This window comes from Leucopleurus acutus (assembly GCF_964270905.1).
Source record: "Leucopleurus acutus genome assembly, chromosome: 11".
NCBI lineage: Eukaryota > Metazoa > Chordata > Mammalia > Artiodactyla > Delphinidae > Leucopleurus > Leucopleurus acutus.
This window is the reverse complement of record NC_139152.1, coordinates 1253602-1273320: the sequence shown is the minus strand read 5'-3', so window position 1 is coordinate 1273320 and position 19719 is coordinate 1253602. Positions and strand designations below refer to the sequence as shown.

General features: G+C 50.8%; 1 protein-coding gene across 1 annotated transcript in view; it reads right to left on the bottom strand.

The window, feature by feature from the left end:
- MICAL3 (microtubule associated monooxygenase, calponin and LIM domain containing 3) overlaps positions 1–19719 on the bottom strand; it is a gene marked incomplete at its 3' end in the record, with an annotated part of 156281 nt that overhangs the window by 50212 nt on the left and 86350 nt on the right. Inside the window, exons 23-26 of the mRNA XM_082851131.1 lie at positions 19134–19241; positions 18474–18660; positions 9722–9810; positions 8944–9031 (exon numbers count right to left, since the gene is read on the bottom strand). Of these exons, the coding sequence (XP_082707257.1) occupies positions 8944–9031; positions 9722–9810; positions 18474–18660; positions 19134–19241 (472 nt within the window). The remainder of the gene's footprint in view (positions 1–8943; positions 9032–9721; positions 9811–18473; positions 18661–19133; positions 19242–19719) is intronic.

The following is a 19719-nucleotide window of genomic DNA, read 5'->3' as shown; positions in this document are numbered from 1 at the left end:
ACAGCACACACAGTACCGGCACGGCTGCCAACGTGTACACCGCGTCACGTGCTGGGAGGCGTGTGCCCACAACCTAACGGGGGCGGGAAGGCCACTGCTGTCCAGTGTGGTCTGTATCACTTTCTTTGTCCTCACGCACTCTCTTCCCTGGTCTCCTACGGGAACAATCAAATGGAGGCTAATTTTACATTTAGGGCCTGTCCTTACTTCTCTTGACTTTAGTCTAGAATGGTGGTGGTCAACCAGGTGATCTTTTCCTCTGGGGTCACCTGGCAATGTCACAGCCTGGGAAGGGGGGTGTCCTGAGACCCAGTGGGAAGAGGCCAGGGATACTGCAAACAGCCAACAACGCACAACAAAGAACTATCCATCCAAACGTCAACAGTGCTGAGCCCGAGAGCCCTGCCTGGAAATCACAGCAGACTATCTCCCACCTCTCACTGATCAGGCCAACCGGCACACCAGATGTTGGACCGTGGCCCAATGGACAAAGTCATTAGGACAGAGCAGTGATGCTGCCACCAGAGTGAGGCATCCTGAACCTTGGAGGGCAGCGCGTGGAGGGCCTGTCGGGAAGGGCCGTGTGGGGCACACAATCCCTGTGCCGGGCAGACATGCCCCGCCCTTCACTGTCCTTCGGCACAGAGGAGTCTCTCTCTCAAGGAGATGCTGTCCGTCCCACCGTCCCCCGTCCACCCGCCCAGCCCTCCGGCGTGGGGCCTGGGGACAGAGGCCAGGTGCTAGAGGCTGACAGATACGTCAGAAGGCCTGCTCACTAAATCCAGGGAGAAAAGCAGACGTGGAAACACGACGGGGAAAAACCCTGCTTCTTTCTCCGTGTCCCCAACTCTCTTCTTTTTCCATTTTCCAAAAACATCCTCTATGAGCTCGCAGGGCCCGTCATGACACACCTGCCCGAGGCTGGGCCTGGACATGCTCAGGCCTCCCGAGCTGCTTCTGTGCCCAACCCAAGTTGATCCAACACGGCAGAACCCAAAATGCTCACTGCAATGACATGCACGCTTAGCCCGGATTTAAGCGTCATTTTACGTGAGTGGAGTCTGGAGCGGCCCAAACTCCGACAGGTAAGAATGTCCGTGTTTAACTCCTGTCATGGGTGATTCTGCTCAAAGTGTCAGGACAGAAAGAGGCAGACCCTCATCTCTCCCTCTCCTCTGCCAACCCCACCCAGGGCCAGGCCAGGCAACGACTGTGAACGGCAGCTGTAAAGCATCAGTAGTAAGAGAAGGAAACTGTCAGCTCCACCACCCCCGGGGCCTCTTAGAGAAGTGTGATAAAACGCGAGCGTAGAGGAGAAGAAATAAGCAACAGGCGTACAAGTCAGAAGTAGCTAGACTGTTGCCCGAGAGCAGCACTGAACACCATCCCGGAGCACAAGCCCGGCTCCTCCAGACTGACAGGGAGGTTCCGTGTGGAGGGACATCTTAATAGCATGACTTTAGGCTTGGTATCGTTTGAACTGATCAAAGAGTGCTGATACGGAGAAAATGAAAAGCAGTCGATTCAACATCATTATTCTCCTCCTCCGTCTCTTCTGATCTCCCCCTTCACATACCAGTGATGAAACCCTTTGCTCTGGAATCTACCCTCTTTGCAAAGGCACATTCCCAGCCCTGGGGTCGCCACTAAAAATCTGGGGATACGTATCTCCTGGAAATAACCAAATGCACATTCACAGATGACACGGGCGTTCGTGCGTGTTTTTAGAAAGTCATCTTGATGGAGCCGACACGCAGCTCTCTTCCCGCTGCCCCGTGTGGACAAGCTGAGGCTGGAGGACACGGGAGTGGAGGGGGCGGCACTGTGCACGTCCTGTACCTGTACTCCACCCGGCTCTGCCTGGGTCAGTCACGGAGCCTCGATCCAGTCTGCAAAATGCTACCTTCCTCACAGCCTACGGTGTGATTAGATGAGGGATGCGTATACAGAAGGCGTCTGGACAGTGCCTGGCACACAGTAAGTGCGGCACACTAGCTGTACCCCATTACGCGTCTTCCTGAATTGTTCTCTATGAGTTCGTGTGACATCAGCCCAAGGGCGGATTCACCAGTATAAACACTCGGGGGAGACTGACAGCAGTGACCACACTTCAAGTTTCACTCTCTTTTTTTATCTGAGGGAGACTCCAACAGAAGCGGGTGCTCTCCCGGTTGTAAACACAATGGCCCCTTGGCGTGGTATTTGCAGTCGCCCGGAGCACGGCTGTTGGCTCTCAGCAGCCCCCGAGGGCAGCAAGACTCTGGCCCTTCCCGCACGCAGGCAGCTGGCCAAGCTCCGTCGCCCCAGGGCCCAGAGCCTCCACTGGGGCTGCCTTGCCAGCACCCGGATCGCTGTGTTCCTGGGCCTCCAGCAATGCTGATGCCCCACTGAAGGCAGGCAGGGAACTGGTTTAGAGTAATTCACAGGAGACAGAACCTAGGGCAGAGCCTTCTCTTCTAGAGGAAGAACGTACTGACCCAGATAAGTCTGCTGGTGGCAAATGGTGGGAGGGAAATTTTACAGCTGGTCTTCTCCAGCCTGGTCTTTCTAGATTCTGACTCAGTTCTAGAAAACAGGGGAACAAGAATAAACAGGCTACTATAACCGTATTGTGACAAAATCAGCTGTTCTCCGTCGGCACCAGGTTGAGCTCAGGCGCCTTACAGACTCTCCGCCCTCAGGTCCCTAGTCACACTTTTCTTTGGGTCTGGTCTCTGAGCAGCCACAAGGCACCAGGAGGATGACAGTCTCAGGAAGTCACCTCCACTGATGCCCGGCTTTATTACCCTGGAAGAACACGAGAACTGAACGAAAACACGTTTATTTAGGCCTCTGCACTGAAATAGCCCCGATTTCGTTGTGTGTTTGAGGCCCAGGTCCTTCCGGAGCCCCGACCCCCGTCTGGCAGCACAGGTCTGCAGGGGCCCCCAGTAGGGCCGAGCTTTCTTGGGGAGTCAGCTGTGATGGAGGCCCAGTCACACCGGGACCCGGGGCGCAGGAACCGCAGAGAAGCAAGCAGGTGCCTGGATTGCAGGGCCCGAGCTCTTCCGGTAACCGGGGCCCCTTAACACAAAATAACCACCAAAGACCTACAGTTCCAGGCAAGGACACTATGAAACAACAGTGACACAGTGGCAATAACCCTGACATTTTACCAAAGTACATAATAGGAACTCATACCAGGGACAGTTTCATACGACTAATGCACAGTCACGGCAAGCTGGTGAGTACAGATATAGAGGTAAAGAACACGTAAGAGGCAACGGAAATTCTGACTCAACTTTAAGGATTTTTCTAGCAATCACTAGCATGGCCCCAAGAGTCTGTTCTTAGTAGGCAGAGCTAGGGCCCCGGACCCCCTTCTGCCGGAAGGTATCCCAAACTGCCCTTTATGCCAACGCCCCTCTGTGAGTGATGGGGGGCAGTCTAACCTCACCTGTGGACACCATCAAGGGCGAGGTCAGGTTTGCTTGGCTCGGGTGTAGGGGCGCCTCAACCTCTTACCCACTGCCCTTCTTGGAGCAAAGCCTCGCCGACCCCAGAGCAGCTGTGGAGCGAGAGGCGTTGCCCCAGCGCGCACGCCTCCTCCCCGCAGGCCCTCAGGACGGATCTACTCGCCGGCACTTGCTGGACGCTTGGCTGGATCGAGGTGCCAGGTAAGGCCTGGTTTTGGAGTCTTGGTGAGGTTGTAGAGCTCTGTGAAAGGGCCTGGCGTTTGGGGAGGAGTCTTCCTGAAGCTGTCTGCTGGCTATTACACCCCAGCAAGGCCCGAGCGGGGGCTTGTCTTCAGTGGGTCCCTCAGGGGACAGGACGGGAACAGAGGGCAGCCCATTCTCACTGCTTCCTGTGCCCCGTCGCACGCAGGAGCCCTCCTGGGCAGTGTCCCAGTGAGGGAAGGGCCAGGGAACCGATGAGAAAAAAAGAGAATGGGCTTCAAGTTTCAGAAAGAAACTCGACCCAAAGGGAGCTCTCCAGGGTCTTCAGCCCGACTCCTTTTTCTCCCAGCCTTCTGCAGGGCCCAGGACAGACCAGACTGACTGATTTCAGAGAAGGGGGAGGGTGGCAAGCAGGCCGGGAGAGGCAGGCGCTCTCCATGCCGGGACCAACTCCCAACCCAGTGATGGTGCTGTGGCCGCACAGGGACCCAAGGGGGCCGCCGGGTGGAGGGGAGGCCGGGAGGCCGCCTCACACCAGGCCGCCATCACCTAGAGCACGGTGGGCGCAGACTGGCGCTGAGCGCCCCCCTCCGATGTGCCCTCTCCTGGCCCCATTCAGCACCCAAACGGCTGTGCCCCTGTGGTCGGCGGGCCAGCCGGCACCAGAGGCCCCGCTGCCAAGGTCACAGTGTGTGTGTGAGAAGGGGGCTCAGCCCTCCAGGCTCGAGCAGCCAAGCAGAACTGGACCCCCTGCCTGTGTGTCCAGGTCACAGAAACAGACAGAGCTGGGAGGACAGAGCTGGGAGGACAGAGCTGGGAGGACAGAGCAAGGACCGTCCCTGACGCCAGGCAAAAGCCTCAAGGCAGCGAAGAGGCGCCCAAGCGCTCCGGTCCCCACGGTACCAGCTAGTCGGAAAGAGGAGGGCACGGCCTGGGCTCAGGCAGAGGTAGGCTCCACGGAGAGCCTTCTCCTTCACCTGCTCCCGCCTCAGGGCCCTCATGCCGGATGACGGAATGGGGGACACAGGTGGCATCTTCCTCCAAGCAAGGAAGCAAAATGTCTTCCACCATGCCCCCCTCAAACAGGGGCCCTTCCACTAATGGGAACCTGTATTTTAGGTATAAACACCGTTTCCCCATTTTAATACACCTACGTTCTCTCCCGAGCCCAGCCCAGGAGTGAGAATCCTGCGGTACCGTGGTTTCACGCCCACTCCTGAGACCTGCTTGAGCGACCCCTCCCCACCCTCCAATCAGGAAAAAGGGGAGGAAAAGAAATACTCAGAAACCTGAAGATTGTTTGGAATTTATTCTCTTAAATAAGAACGGTAACACTTGTTAAAAAAAATTAAAAGCACAACACCTTAGTTTCACAATAACGGAAAAACAAAGTTACACAATTAAATAAAAACAACTCACAAAGAAACACACCAAAACGCACAACAGCACAGGTTAGAGACGAAGGCAAAGGCGAGGCTTCAGGGCAGGAAGGCTGGAGACGGACAGGTGCACCGTCCCTGGCACAGCTCTGGCCTCTGTACCACTCCTGGGGACCCGCCTGCTGCCTGCCCCCGCCCTCTACCCCAAGCTTAACAGATCAGGAAAAGTGGGTGCAGAACCCCTTAACTCACTGGCCAGGCCTTGAAGGCCATGCTGAGGCCCCTTTCAGGAGAGACTAAGGATTGCACTGTCCTACAGACACACTGAACACCAAGAGACAGCAGGGAGCTGTGCTAACAGACCCGCGCCTGGAAGCGAAGCGGTCCCGTGGGGTTCCTGAGCGAGAGCCCTGCTCCCCTTGCTTTGTCTAAGTCGCCTTTCTGGGGTGGGGAATGTGCACTGCTCATGTCCGGGGGCACTTGCCCCCGCGGTCCCCACCTCCCCGGGAACACTAAGCCAGGTCAGTGGCATGGTCCCCGGTGTAAGCCAGAGCCCAGGGACAAGAAGCCTGGGGAAGCTTCACTAGTACTGTTATCACCACTTAGGGCACAACATATAAGCATGTACTTGTAGATATGAAACTAAGCCAGCGCAAACACATGTGCGTATATGTATGTGTTCACACATCACCGTCTACTTGGACTCTTGGGGTGGGGTTGGAGAGCGAAGCTGGATTCGGAATTCTCTTTGCTTTTCTAAATAGGTTTTCCAGAAATGTCTATAAGGGACGAGGGCTTGGGAAGCAGTGGGAAGATCCTCCTGATGGCAGGAACCCAGGATTGTACCGCGCGTGGCTATTCTAGCTGGTGTGGGAAATGCCTGCGTTTCCTAATGGCTCATTCAGCATCCAGACTATGGAACCCAAGGGTGACCGTGCAGGTGTGTCTGGGGACGCGGCATGTGGCAGCCACAGCGAGGCAGCCTTTTATGTTAAGATCATCTTTCCGTAAGACGACAGACAATGAAGCCTTTCTCCCATCCCATGTCTGTCACCTGTACTGGAAGCAAAGCTCTTCTGTTCCCTATGATACCCCATGCCTGTACGCTTCAGTTCTGGTTACCCACTATGTGAGGTGCAAAGGGGATTCCTCTGGATGAAAAAAGGATCTAAAAACCTTCAACTGAGGGTCTTGTATTCAAGGGCACAACATCCCACTGGGGGTTTTCTTTCTCTGCCTGTTGTTATCCAAATGTTTCCTAAAGTCAGGGCAAGTACTATGAGGCCAGGGTAAGAAAATCTGTGCCAGGTCCACTGACCTGCAGCACTAAGTATAAGAAGCTTGGAAACAAAGCACTTACTGATTTTGAGAACAGCAAAGAGGGTTTCTACATTAAAAGCACGTTACAAACAAAGATGCTAGATCAGGCAGCAGCTGCAGGCCAGGGGCCCAGAGACAGATGACGCCGGACCAGGTTCTAACTCGCGGGTTGTGTTTGTTTTTTTGGCAACAGCAGTCGTTTTGGTGTAAGAGAAGAACATAAGGGAAGAGAGGGAAATGCCACAAGCTAAAGGGGGGCACAGAGCAGTGCCAGCCACAGCCACGTCTCCTCCAGACGACCTCCTGGGGGACGTGGATCTGGGGCGTGAACCATGCTCCACGTATCACTCGCTCTGCTCAGAGTGCAGCCCAGGGGACGTGCCCAGAACCAGCCTGACCACAGCCGTCCACAACACACTTCCTGAAGCCCCGAAACACCTGAGTTTTTCTGAAGCTTTTCAAAAGGAAGTTCTAGTTAACCAATCAAAGCTTTGGTTTGGGATTTAAAGAAGGGAATCCTCATTAAAGGAGAAAAAGAAACCAATTTCCTGCCAGCTAGAACATACACCCACGACCCTGCTCCTGTTCTACGAAGGGGAAGTGCTGGTGCTCCGCGGCACGTCCACTTGGAACCGCGCTCTCAGAAAGCTCGGGCCTCCAGAGGCAGGGACTCACTGGACCCCAGTGGCCCCGGGTGCTGGCCTTGCCACTGCCCACAGGGCACCTCCAACTGGGCTTCACATCCTGAACCCCTCATGCTGTGACAGGCGCATCACCTTCAGAATCAAGAAGGTCCTCAGGACTTTGATTCTGTCACCACAACCCCAGCTCTCATCTTCTCTCCCTGCTTCACAGAGTGGTCCTTTTCTCTATGGAACGCTTAATTCTCCACAACTGCTAAAAACCCGAAGCCCACTACGCTTTCAAAGCAGGCAGGCAGAGACGGCAAACTGAACTGGACAGAGTGCACGACGTTGGCTCAGGAACGGCCTGACCTCCACTGGCTTCGCTCTTCTTCAGATGCCCACAAAGAGAGCCGAACGTTTTAGTTGTTTGCTGAGCACCCAGGTGGTTCCCACCTGCTCAAAGGCACACGCCCTGTCTCTACCAGCTCCCCTGTTGCAAGGGCCGTCAGCACTTCTTGAAAAAGACAGATTATAAAGGGGCTCAAGGGGTACCAAGTCATTTGTAGCTTAAACATGGCTATAAAATATTGGGCACAAAATATTGCCCAATCTGCAGGGCACTTAAAAACTTGCCTAGATTTTATCAGGACACACATAGTAGCAGAAGCTGAGTTCACCTAAACTCCAGTCACTGCACCCAGGGGCACTGCCCAGCGTCTGGGACACCCTCCTGCCCCAGAGCAACACCACGGGGCCTGCGTTAGTTCCGGAGCACGGGCGAAGGAGCAACTCTGCTAACCTCCCATTTGAAGGCTCAGTGGATAACTTTTCTCTTCTCCCATTTTGGAAATTCCACTACCAACTCCCTCTCCATAGTTTCTGGCCTTAGCTGATAATCTTTAGTTTTCAATATGGTGATTTCTGTGAGTTTGTAAACGGCTGCTTGAGACCTATTTGCTCTGAAAGGAAGAAACTTGTGACAGGTGAAAACAGGGCCCTGACGACTTCCTCTCCGACTGGCTACAGTGACCGTGGGCTATGACCTGTCGGGGCTGCGCAGGGCATCAGGACCACCCACATCTGTGGAACTGTGGACACACGTCACAGGCTGGTTTGGCAGGGAGTAGGGAGAGGTGATTTTAAGGAAAAACCACAATTCTTCACAAGAAGTCTGGTGCCCATGAGCCCTTCCTTCTCCTGACCTTCGAGACCAGAACAAATGTGTTTTTAGATGTGGGGTGGTAGCACTCACCTCCTGACACAGGAAGAGGTTAGTGAAAGTGGGACCAATCAGGGCCTGATCCTCGTTAGGAGTTCAAATGCCCCAAAATGACCAGGACAGGGCATGTCCCTCAGGGGTTACAGGTGAGGTGGGACAGCAGTGGCAGCTCACCTAGACACCTGAGCAGGGAAGAGGACGGAGGATGTCCAGTTCAGGTGGACACACGTTCAGACCTTGGGGCCTTTTCACAATTCCACGCTCTATCCAAGGAGCCCACAGCGAGGGACTACAGGAAGGCCCCACTGCCCTGGGTCATCACTTGGGTCAGTGCTAAAAGCAGCCTGTTTTGAACTCCTGTTCCCTAGACAGGGCCTGGGCCAACCCCCCAAGGTATCTGATGGATGTGGGCAGGTCCCAGGACTCCAGCAATAAAAATTTGAGATTCTGAATAGACAGTACCGAAGCCTGGGTGACGCCGCTCACCAGACGGCACCCCTACTGGCTCACGGTCGGCCAGTGAAACTCCCCTCTGATTTGTACCAGCACCTCCGACAGGCCATAGAGAAAGGGGACTCCGAATGCAAGCAGCTGGCACATGAAAAAGGAGTCCAGAGGGTTTTGGGCCACCTGATGCCCAATTGAAGAAATGTTGCTTTGGAGGTGCTGGCTCATCCCCTTGGCCTTGTCACAGAGGCCGAGAGAGTGACGCGCCACCCAGCCAAACAAGGAAGTGAGGCTACCTGGAGTTCTCTCGGCAGGGCTGGCACTGGTGCTGGGCTGTCCGTTGGTGTCTGCAGCAGGGCTGTCCTGCAGGGGTCCCCTGGCCTCCTAGGAAAGTCCACAAGAAGAGGAAGAGTGACTGAGTGAAGCACCCACATCTCAGGAGACAATGACGCCTGGCTGCTGGTCTGCTGCCCTCACCAGGAAACCCAGAGCCGCACCAGGGCACACTTCACGTCCCTTCCCCCACAGGCTCTCTGCAGTCCGCAGAGGCCCTCCTGGAAGCATCAGTCAACTGCACGCCCACAGGGAAACACCACAGAGCGGAGAGAATACACAGCTCACTTGGAAAGACAGATGCGGGAGCTGATTACACTCACTTTTTTTTTGTAAAAAGAAGGTTCTTAGATAAATAATTCCCAGAATATAGAAAGTTCAAGGAATTGGCTGCAGAGCATTTATTTCTAGCCAAGTCCTTTTCCGGTGTCCTCTCAGGAAGGGTGAGATTTTCAAAGGCAAGAGGCTTTTTTTTACACAGTAAGCAGAAGACAAGGTCTGACATGGTCTTCCAAATCCAACTCAGGTGGTGCTGGAACATAACCTTACTGAAACCCAACATTAGATTAGGCTTGAAAAGATGCTCCCTCCCCATATCGGACTGTGACCATCTCTCAGGCCCTCCCACTCACAGGAAAGGCAATGCAGTGGCCATTCAGGGCCTGCTGGCCACACCCTGACCTGTCACCACACTGAAACAGCACCTGCTGCCCCCCCGCCCCTGCAGCCGATCAACATTACCTTTCCAGACAGAGGGGCCACTGCTGGTCTCTTCCTCTGTACAGGCCCGGACAGCCGGTAACAGTAGTGTGGTTTGCAGTAGAATTTACCTGCAGGCAGCAAGGGGCAGGGGAAGAGGGTGAGCAAGTCTCTGAGATTCCCAGCTTGACCCCTGGTCCTGGCACAGTCGTCCGCTCGCCCCGGCACCGGCTTTCCCCAGGCCCAGGCTTCTTGTCCAGGGAGGCCAGGCCCTCCTCGCCCCTGTGCCCGGATGTGTGGAGGCCACGGAGCCATCACCCAATCAGGGCTTGGAGCAAAGACCGAAGCCTGCACGGCAGGGCCCGCAAACAAAGTGGCAGTGTGTGCAGAACAAAGATGTGGTCACATGAAGAGCCAGAGGAGCATTTCTGGGGAAACCAAGAATGAACACAAGCGGTGGTGGCCTGAAGGCTGCCGGGGGTGGGGCGGCACCGAACATGAGCCCGCTGGGGCCCTCCTGCCGCCCTTCTGCAAGCACCCGCGAGCCAGCGCCACCCACAGTGGGTCAGGACCAGCATTAGAAACAACGCAAAACAAACCAAAAATCCTACAGTGCACTGTGACTAAAACAAAACAGAATAAAGCCTAATAAAGAGCATCAGCACGCACTGGGGCACCCTCGGAGTCAAGGATCGCCTCTCCCAGCTCAGCTGTGCCCACCTGGGTTTTCTGGGTCCTCGTGTAACATGTGTGTCCTATTGTGGACATGATCAAAAGTTTGAAAAACACCAACCTTGGCTTTTCCCACGAGGCTGGTAGTGGGATTCAGTCACTGAGGGTTGTTTTTTCCCGACTCTTTCTTTCCCCCCACTTACAGCCAAGGCTTTCAAAAATTAAAGGATAGACCCTATTACAGAAACTGTTGAAACAGGAGTAATTCCACTCATCCATCTCATCTGGAGAGAGTGGCTCCTTTGACAAATGAACTTTCCTATTCCCAAAGTTAAAGTAAGAGGACCTAACCAGAAATACAATAGATCAATGAACCTGATTTTTTTTTTGAAAAGATAAACAAAGTTAACAAACCTTTATGAGACTAATTCAGAAAAACAGAGAGAAGACTCAAATAAATAAAATCAGAAATGATCGAAGACATTACAACTGATACCACAGAAACACAGAGGATCGTAAGAAACTGCTAAAAACAATTATATGCCAAAAAGCTGGATAATCTAGTAGAAATGAATAAATTCCTAGAAACATACAACCTATTAAATCTGAGTCTCATGAAGAAACAGAAAATCTGAACAGACCAATATTGAGTAAGGAGACTGAATCAGTAAATAAAACCCTCGCAAAACAGAAAAGCCCAGGACCAGATGGTTTCACTGGTGAACTCTACCAAACATTTAAAGAAGAATTAACAATACTTCTCAAACGCTTCCAAATAACTGAACGGGAGGGAACACTCCCAAACTCATTTTATGAGACCATCATTACCAAAGCCAGATAAGGACAGTACAAGAAAAGAAAATTACAGACCAATACCCCTGATGAATACAGATGTAAAAATTCTCAACAAAATATTAGCAAACCAAATTCAACAGCACATTAAAAGGATCATAGGGCTTCCCCGGTGGCGCAGTGGTTGAGAGTCCACCTGCCGATGCAGGGGACACGGGTTCGTGCCCCAGTCCGGGAAGATCCCACATGCCGTGCAGCGGCTGGGCCCGTGAGCCATGGCCGCTGAGCCTGTGCATCCGGAGCCTGTGCTCCGCAACAGGAGAGGCCACAACAGTGAGAGGCCCGCATACCGCAAAAAAAAAAAAAAAAAAAAAAAAAAAAGGATCATACAGCATTATCAAGTGGGATTTATTCCAGGAATGCAAGGATGGTTCAATAGCCATAAGTCAATAAATGGGATTCACCACATTAACAGAAAGAGAGAAAAAAAAAATGATCATCTCAACAGATGCAGAAAAGCATTTGACAAAGTACAACATCCTCTCATGATAAAAAGTGCTCCAAAAACTTGGTATAGAAGCACCATACCAACAAAATAAAGGCCATATATGACAAGCTCACAGCTAACATCATATTCAACAGCAAAAGGTTGAAAGCTTTTCTTCTAAGATCAGGAACAAGACAAGGCTACCCACTCTCACCATTCCTATTCAATACTGGAAATCCTAGCCAGAACAATCAGGCAAGAAAAAGAAAAAAAAAGGCTTCCAAATAGATAAGGAAGAAGTAAAACTGTCTTCATTTGTAGATGATATGATCTTATATACAGAAAATGCTAAAGACTCCACCCAAAAAAACTGCTAGAAATTTAGGAAAGTTGCAGGATACAAAATCAACATATAGAAAACAGTTGTGTTTCTATACACTAACAACGAAACATCAGGAAAAAAATGAAGAAAAAAATCCCATTCATAATAGCATCAAAAAATAAAATAAAATTCTTAGGAATAAACCTAACCGAGGAGATGAAAGACCTATACACTGAAAACTATAAGACTTTGATGAAAGAAACTGAAAACACAAATAAATGGGAAGATATCCAGTGTTCATGGATCAGAATATTGTTATAATGTTCACATTACCCAAAGCCATCTATAGATTCACTGTAATCTCTATTAAAATTTCAATGGCATTTTTCACAGAAACGCAAAAAACAATTGTAAAACTTGTATGGAACCACAAAGGATCCCAAATAACCAAAGCAATCCTGAGAAAGAAGAGCAAAGCTAGAGGCATCACACTTCCTGATTTTAAACTATATTACTAAGCTATAGTAATCAAAACAGTATGGGGACTTCCCTGGTGGTGCAGTGGTTAAGATTCTGTGTTCCCAATGCAGGGGGCCTGGGTGCGATCCCTGGTCAGGGAACTAGGTCCCGCATGCCGCAACTTAAAAAAAAAAAAAGTAATGAATTGGGAGATTGGGATTGACATATATACACTAACATGTATAAAATGGATAACTAATAAGAACCTGCTGTATAAAAAAATAAATAAAATAAAATTCAAAATAAAATAAAATAAAGTTATTATAGGGACTTCCCTGGTGATCCACTGGTAAAGAATCTGCCTTCCAATTCAGGGGACACAGGTTCGATCCCTTGCTGGGGAACTAAGATCCCACAGCCGCAGGGCAACTAAGCCCACATGCCACAACTACTGAGCCCATGTGCCCTGGAGCCTGCAGGCCACAACTAGAGAGAAGCCCACACACCACAACGAAGAGCCCACGTGCCGCAATGAAAGATCCCGCATGCTTCAATGAAGATCCTGCATCTCGCAACTAAGACCCAACGCAGCCAAAAATAAATAAAATAAATAAAAAATAAATCTTTGAAAAAAATTGTTATTAAAAAAAATATATCTTGCACACCACAAAAAAGGTCCCAAACTATGGGTTAATCTTCAAAATATATATGGAACTCATATAACCCAATAGCAAAGAACCTAACAACCTGATTAAAAAATGAGCAGGGGAACTGAAGAGAGTTTCCCAAAACAGACATACAAATGGCCAACATATAGATGAAAAGGGGCTCAACATCACTAGTCATAAGGGAAATGCAAATCAAAACCACAGGATATCACCACATACCAGACAGAATGCCTACTGTCAAAAAGACAAGAGGTAACAAGCGTTGGAGAGGGTGTGGAGAAAAGGGAACCCTCATGCACTGTTGGTGGGAATGTAAATTGGTGCAGCCACTATGGAGAACAGTATGGAGGTTCCTCAAAAAATTAAAAATAGAACTACCATATGATCCAGGAATTCCATTTCTGGGTATTTATCTGAAGAAAACAAAAACACTAATTATAATAAAAGATATATGCACCCCCATGTTCATAGCAGCATTATTTACAATGGCCAAGATACAAGAACAACCCAAGCTTCCATCCACGGATGGATATATATATATAATATATATATACATACACATATGTATACACAATGGAATATTATTCAGCCATGAGCAAGGAGGAAATCCTGCTATATGACAACCTGGATGGACCTTCAGGGCATTGTGTTAAGTGAAATAAGTCAGACAGAGAAAGACAAATACTGTATATCACCTACATGTGGAATCTAAAAAAGACAAACTCCGAGAAACAGAGTAGAATGGTGGCCAGTAGGGGTGGGAGGAGGGGAAATGAGGAGATATTGGCCAAGGAGTAGGGACTTCCAATTATAAGATTAACAAGTTGGGGGATCTAACGCACAGCATGGTGATCAAAGCAAATAATACTGCGTCATATAACTGAATGTTGCTTAAAGAGTGGGTCTTAAATGTTCTCACCACAGAAAAGAGTTAGTAACTATGTGATGGCACGGAGGTGGTAACACTGTGGTTTTAGCCTAGGTTACACTGTGGTGGTAATAACTTTACAAATAAATGTGTCAAATCAACGGGCAGTACACATAAACCGATGTGTCAATTATATCTCAAAAAAAAGTCAAGGAGATAAGTGAATGGCATTCTTCTTCCCTTCTCCTGGTGATCCGATTACATCTCTCTCTCTTTTTTCCCCTCAAAGTAACTGACTTCTGTTCTCCTTTTACGGGTACTTCTCCCCCTCCCAACACTGCATAAATCTTTTAGAAAAAGAGAGTTTGTGGACTTTCATAATTTCAAATAATATTCATATAGATAGTATATTTTCTGAAATAAGAGTTTCCCACTAGCTCCTGGCACGTAATCAGAACTCAGAGAACCACACCTCCTGTCAGGGGCACTTGAGAGCAAAGGACTATCAACCCCACTGCTTATCTCTCTATAAGGGGAGTTGAGTCGTGGGTTGTTTTTAGCAGCTTGGACACAATCTCCTTCTACAATCTGTAATAAACCATTTCACTTTTGCGAATTTTGGCCAAGATAAAATGTAATTAGGACAAGACAAAAGTATTGGTGCTTGGATCACACACTACTTTTTGCCTGTCTTGTGTCTCATTCTTTAAGGAACACTCCTCCCTCCTCCACATGACTCTGATGGGGCTGCCAACCACGTGGCCTGACATTACCCAGCACAGAAGTGGATAAATGACCCAGATAGGTCAATCAGAATATCCCCTTTCCCTCCAGCCCACCCCAGGACACGGTGCTCTAGGATATGGCATGTGGCTAAGTTAGGCTAACAGATTCTTAGGGATGGGGAGAGAGAAGGGGCAGCCCTGCTATCTGCAAGAAAAATGTCAATCTTATGCATAAACTTTAATCTGATCTGGGTTTCCATTACTTTCAACCAAGAGTCTTATTTATTGTAGTATCAGAAAACTACAACCTAACTACAAAACTACAGTTAGGTTCATTCCTTTCTTCTATTTTCCCTCCATTAATTTGCTTTTTTTCTAGTAAAAGCAGAATTCTAGATTTAAAAATACAACTCAATAGACTGACCTACCAGGGAATCCTCATTGAATTGTTACGGTATCCTAAATTAATAAAGTAAAGAGGTTTAGGTTTCAAAAACGAGTCCCATGAGCCTGACCAAAAGGTAAAAAGAAAATTCCAAACCCTTGTTTTCTCTACGAATGCAGCACAACCTGAGGGGAGGAACACACACACTGAAACCAGAGCTCAGTGCAGGCACCATCCCAGCCACTCAGTGGTACGTGACCCTCTCAGCACGCGTTTCCTCATGTAGAGCATGAAGACCACACCGTCTCGTGGGGTGAGAGCCATCAATGAGACATCATCACATGTCCTGCACTGTAGCTGCTCGATTAATGCACCTCAAACCCCTTCCCAAACCCAACTTGGTGATACTTTTTGCTTCTTACGTTAATAACAAAAAGGGCTGATTTTCATCTAACATTTACCATGTGCCAAATACTGTAAGTGCTTTACAACTATTGACTCATTTAATCCTCAAAACCCAGTGAGGCACAGAAAGGCTAAGCCACGCTAGCGAGTCTCGGACAGGACTTGAACATCGGACGCCTGGCTCTTCACAATGGTGCCCATCTCAATCAGCAAGTACGGCCACGCTAACGTCACAAAGCAACCACAAAGCATGGTTGATCCCGTCAAGTCACTGATTTTAGATGGTCTAAGTAAATTCAGGAACCTCGACAATAAACGTAGGAATGACTGAAGATGGAACTGGAGAAAACAGACAGCTAAGAGGCGAGCCTGAGGCAGACGGGCCACAGATTCCTTCCCCCAGCAACTCCAGGTCAGAGCCGTCAGGACAGGTCAGAGCCAGAGATGCTGTGGTCAGGAGGCAGAGGAGCCCTGCCGCCTCTCCGGGGAAAGAACGTGCGGCGACAGGAGGCTGCCCCGTGAGGGTGGGAGGGGCGCACTCCAGCAGAGGACACAGCGAGCGCACGCATGTCAGTGCAACGGAGAAGCGAGCAGCTCGCAGGGGACAGGCAGAAGCAGGGGCCGGGGGGCAGGCTGGGAGGACGCACGGAGCTCTCAGCCCCGGGGACCGCGGGCCCACCTGTGCCACAGGGGTTGTCAGGGTGAACAGTGGGAGGCCGGGAAGATCTGCTTGTCTCTTTAAGATCCCCTGGGCTGCCCTGTGGGAGCAGACACAGGGCAGCGGCGGGGGGCAGCGGGCTCGTCACTCCGGAGGGCGGCCCTTCAGACCTCCTCAGTGGACGGTGTGTGTTTTCTCTCCTCAAGAGGACAGGAAAGACGTGACAGACACACTGTCTGATTTAGAGTCCTTGTCTTAAGAGGTGGCAGCAGGCAAATAAGCTAGTCTGTGGCAACAGAAAGACTCCATCCTTTTAAAGGGGCTGAAGGGACAAGGGTAAAACCTGGACGCCTCTCTCAAGTGAGTGAGTCCCCACTGACCAGGCCGGAGTTGCCATGGGCCAGAAGCGCTAACCCCAGGACGTCTGACCTGGGGGACCTCAGAGGTCACTTACTGCTGTGTGGACCTGGACAGGTAACTTACAGCTTCTCTGAATTCAGTTTCCTGATGTGTAAAATTACAACAATAAAGCTAGCTACCTTCCGGTGGTCATGAGGATGAAATGTCACAACATGTTGTTAAGGGCCCGGCACGGGCTGGGTTAACCACCTCTCTCCGGAGCCACAATCCCTGCCCTTTTCTCTCTTACCTGAGGCTCTTCCATTAGATTTCTGAACCTCATGAGGCTAAACCCTCAGGACCCCTAAGATTCCCTCCTTTCCCAAGTCCAGCTGTCACTGAGGAGGGAGGAGCTGAGGGAAAGGTTCACCTGGGCTGAAGTCTGGGGAGCTGGTCAGGCCCGCTGTCAGGAAGGCCGTGCCTAAGCACGTGGGCCTGCTCATCCGGCCCCCACACCATGGTCACTCCCCCGGGCTCCGCTGCCCTCTCGCTGGGCACACCGGCTCCTCCGCCCCTCCGCTGAGCCCTCGCCCACCATGCTCCAGAGTCCACGGCAGGATGGCTAAGTAGTTCCTGACCCTCCTGAGCTTCCCGGACTCCTCCTCCTCTGTACTTCACAAAGTTACAGTCTGCACTACGCACCGTCGCCCTTGGTCACTCCCTTACGCTGCCGGATCATTCCATCAGGACGGCCCCTCTTACACCATCTATGCCCTCAGGAGAATGTGGCAAAGGTGTGGCGCACAATCTATGGGCAAAAATACTCGTGGATCGATTCGCTGGACCTGAAGGGATCTTTCTAGGCAGACCTCGCGGACAGTTAGAAACACTGGGTGGGCTCCATCTGCCCACCCCATCCGGGGAGAGCAAAGGCACTATCCAAAGACCAGGTGTGTGGGAATACTGATACCTAACAGTATAGACCATCGTCTCACCTCTTCCCTCGCTGGCTGGTGCTTTTCACTAACGTAACAAGAGGACCAGGTGCCACAACAGTAGAGTCAGCTTTTCTCAGGTCACCACTCAGCTCTTCTGGCCGCTCCTTGCTTACTAGTCGAAGAGCCTGGAGGACTGTCTCCTCACCGCAGGGGGCATCCCTCTCCCGTGTGACATCCCCTGACAGTCTCCTCAGTCAGTGCAAGGGACCTGAGGATTTATTTCCCCCTTCTATTAATCTGGGTCTTTTCATTATTGTTGAATCAGTAAGATGGCCTCTCATGGGTCCCTTCTGCTTCCTGTAGGAAGGGGCGTAGGAATCACTGATGTCTCCGGTGACCTTTTCCAATTAACCCCAAAGGGTTTTCAGGCAGCAGACACGCCTCTCCATCAGGCTTTGTTACCTGTCTGCATAATTCTCCACCTTCTGCCTTATCAAGGTCATTCCACTATAAAACCAACAAATATCACAAAAGGCCAGGGCTTGAACAGCACAGTAACCAGACTGAGGCCTGGGCAACATGCTCTCAATTCACCAGAGATGCTGATACGAGAGAGCACGGGTGACATTGGGCATAACTCAGGCACCTTCAGGAAGCCAAGGTCTGAGAACAGTGGCAGCGGATACAGTTTCAATGTGCTGTCACTGACCTTAGGCAAGAAATGTGGCTTCTATAAGCCTGTGATTCTTCTTCTCTAAAGCGAACACAAAAAAGACTTACTCTCCTCAGGTCCCTTTTATCTTAAGATCCCCACCGTGAGGTACGACAGCAGGTGTCTGTGAAGCCAGGGAAACGATTTAGGTAAACGCATGCCCTTCTCATCACCATGGTCACTGAGTCATCTATGATACAGCTTGGTGACTCTGCAGAAATATTTATAAGAAAGAGTCTGGGAGAAAACACAGACTACAGGGGGGTGGATGGGAAGGCTCAGGAGAGGCAGAAAAGAGAGCGTCAGTGTAAGAACGCAGCGGGGGCCCTTGAGTCTGGGTGCGGCCTCCAGCGCGGGGACTCACCGTCCTCGAGGGCGTATGCGTAGGCCGAGAGGCGCAGGGTGGTGGCGCAGTACTCGCACTTGAAGCAGCTCCGGTGGAAGAACTTGCCCTCGGCGCTCAGCCGCTCCATCACGTAGACCCGCTTCCGGCAGAAGTAGCAGGTGTCGCTGCCTCCCAAGTTCTGTGGGAACTCCTTCTTCATGGAGCCCTGGGGGTGGGGGGTGGGGGGACACGCATCAGGCGAGGCCTCCCGGCCCCTCCCCAGGGCGCACAACCCTCCCTACGCAGTTCTGCCTGGGGACGGGAGCCGCACACCACCGCAGGCCGGTGCCTCCGGTGCCCACGCAGCACTTGGCACTGCGTCTGTTCTACACGATTTCATAACAAGCAAACCAAATCCTCTTAACGGATTCTGATCTGAAGGTGTTCCCGTGGTTCTCCATGGACACAGGCCCTGGACTCTAGAGCAATCACTTTAGAGATACTGAGTATGCTGTTCACACAACATTCTAAACAACGGTTTCAGTCCTAGAAGTTCAGTTACAAAATTCAGACAACCTCAAAAAATAATTACCACATGGCACGCAGCAGCCATATATGCCACTGAGCTACTTAGAACAAAGCAGGCTTGTTTACCAGAGCTGTCTTATCTAGACAGACAGTGCCCTTAGTGTATCTTACCAGTTCCTTCTTGTCTAGAAGGGTTTTAGGCTGTTCTTTCCTTTGAAGCTGATTGGCTATCTGCTCAGCCAATGAGCTCACTCCGCCCGTGTACATCTTTATATACTTCTATTGGTTGGAGATTGTTAAACGACCAGAAAGAAGGGAAATGAGAAGGAAAAAAATAAATAAATTAAGAAGACAGGGGAATAAAATCTTCGAAAGGTATAAAATGAATACAAGGTGCAGCAACAAACATGCCAACACAGTGCCCACGAGCAGGGGACTAGGTGTCAGTGTCCACACACCGGTGTCAGCACAGGCGGGAGCGATGGCCACAGAGACAGTGAAATTCAGGAAGGAGAACCTGGTCTCTCATGTCCCTCTGGACGAAGTGCGGGGGATGTGGAGGCGGGACGACAAGATGGATGCAAACAGAGTGAGAAGGGCCTACCACCCAGCGGCTCAGATTACACACAGAGAACCTCAAAGAACCTAAGAGAACACCTCCCTTAAGGCAGCGGGCACCAGAGTGAAGGCACATCCCAGGGCCTGGGAGAGGACCTGGGGAGTTATTTCCTCATTTAGAAAGAAAGTAAGGCCGACT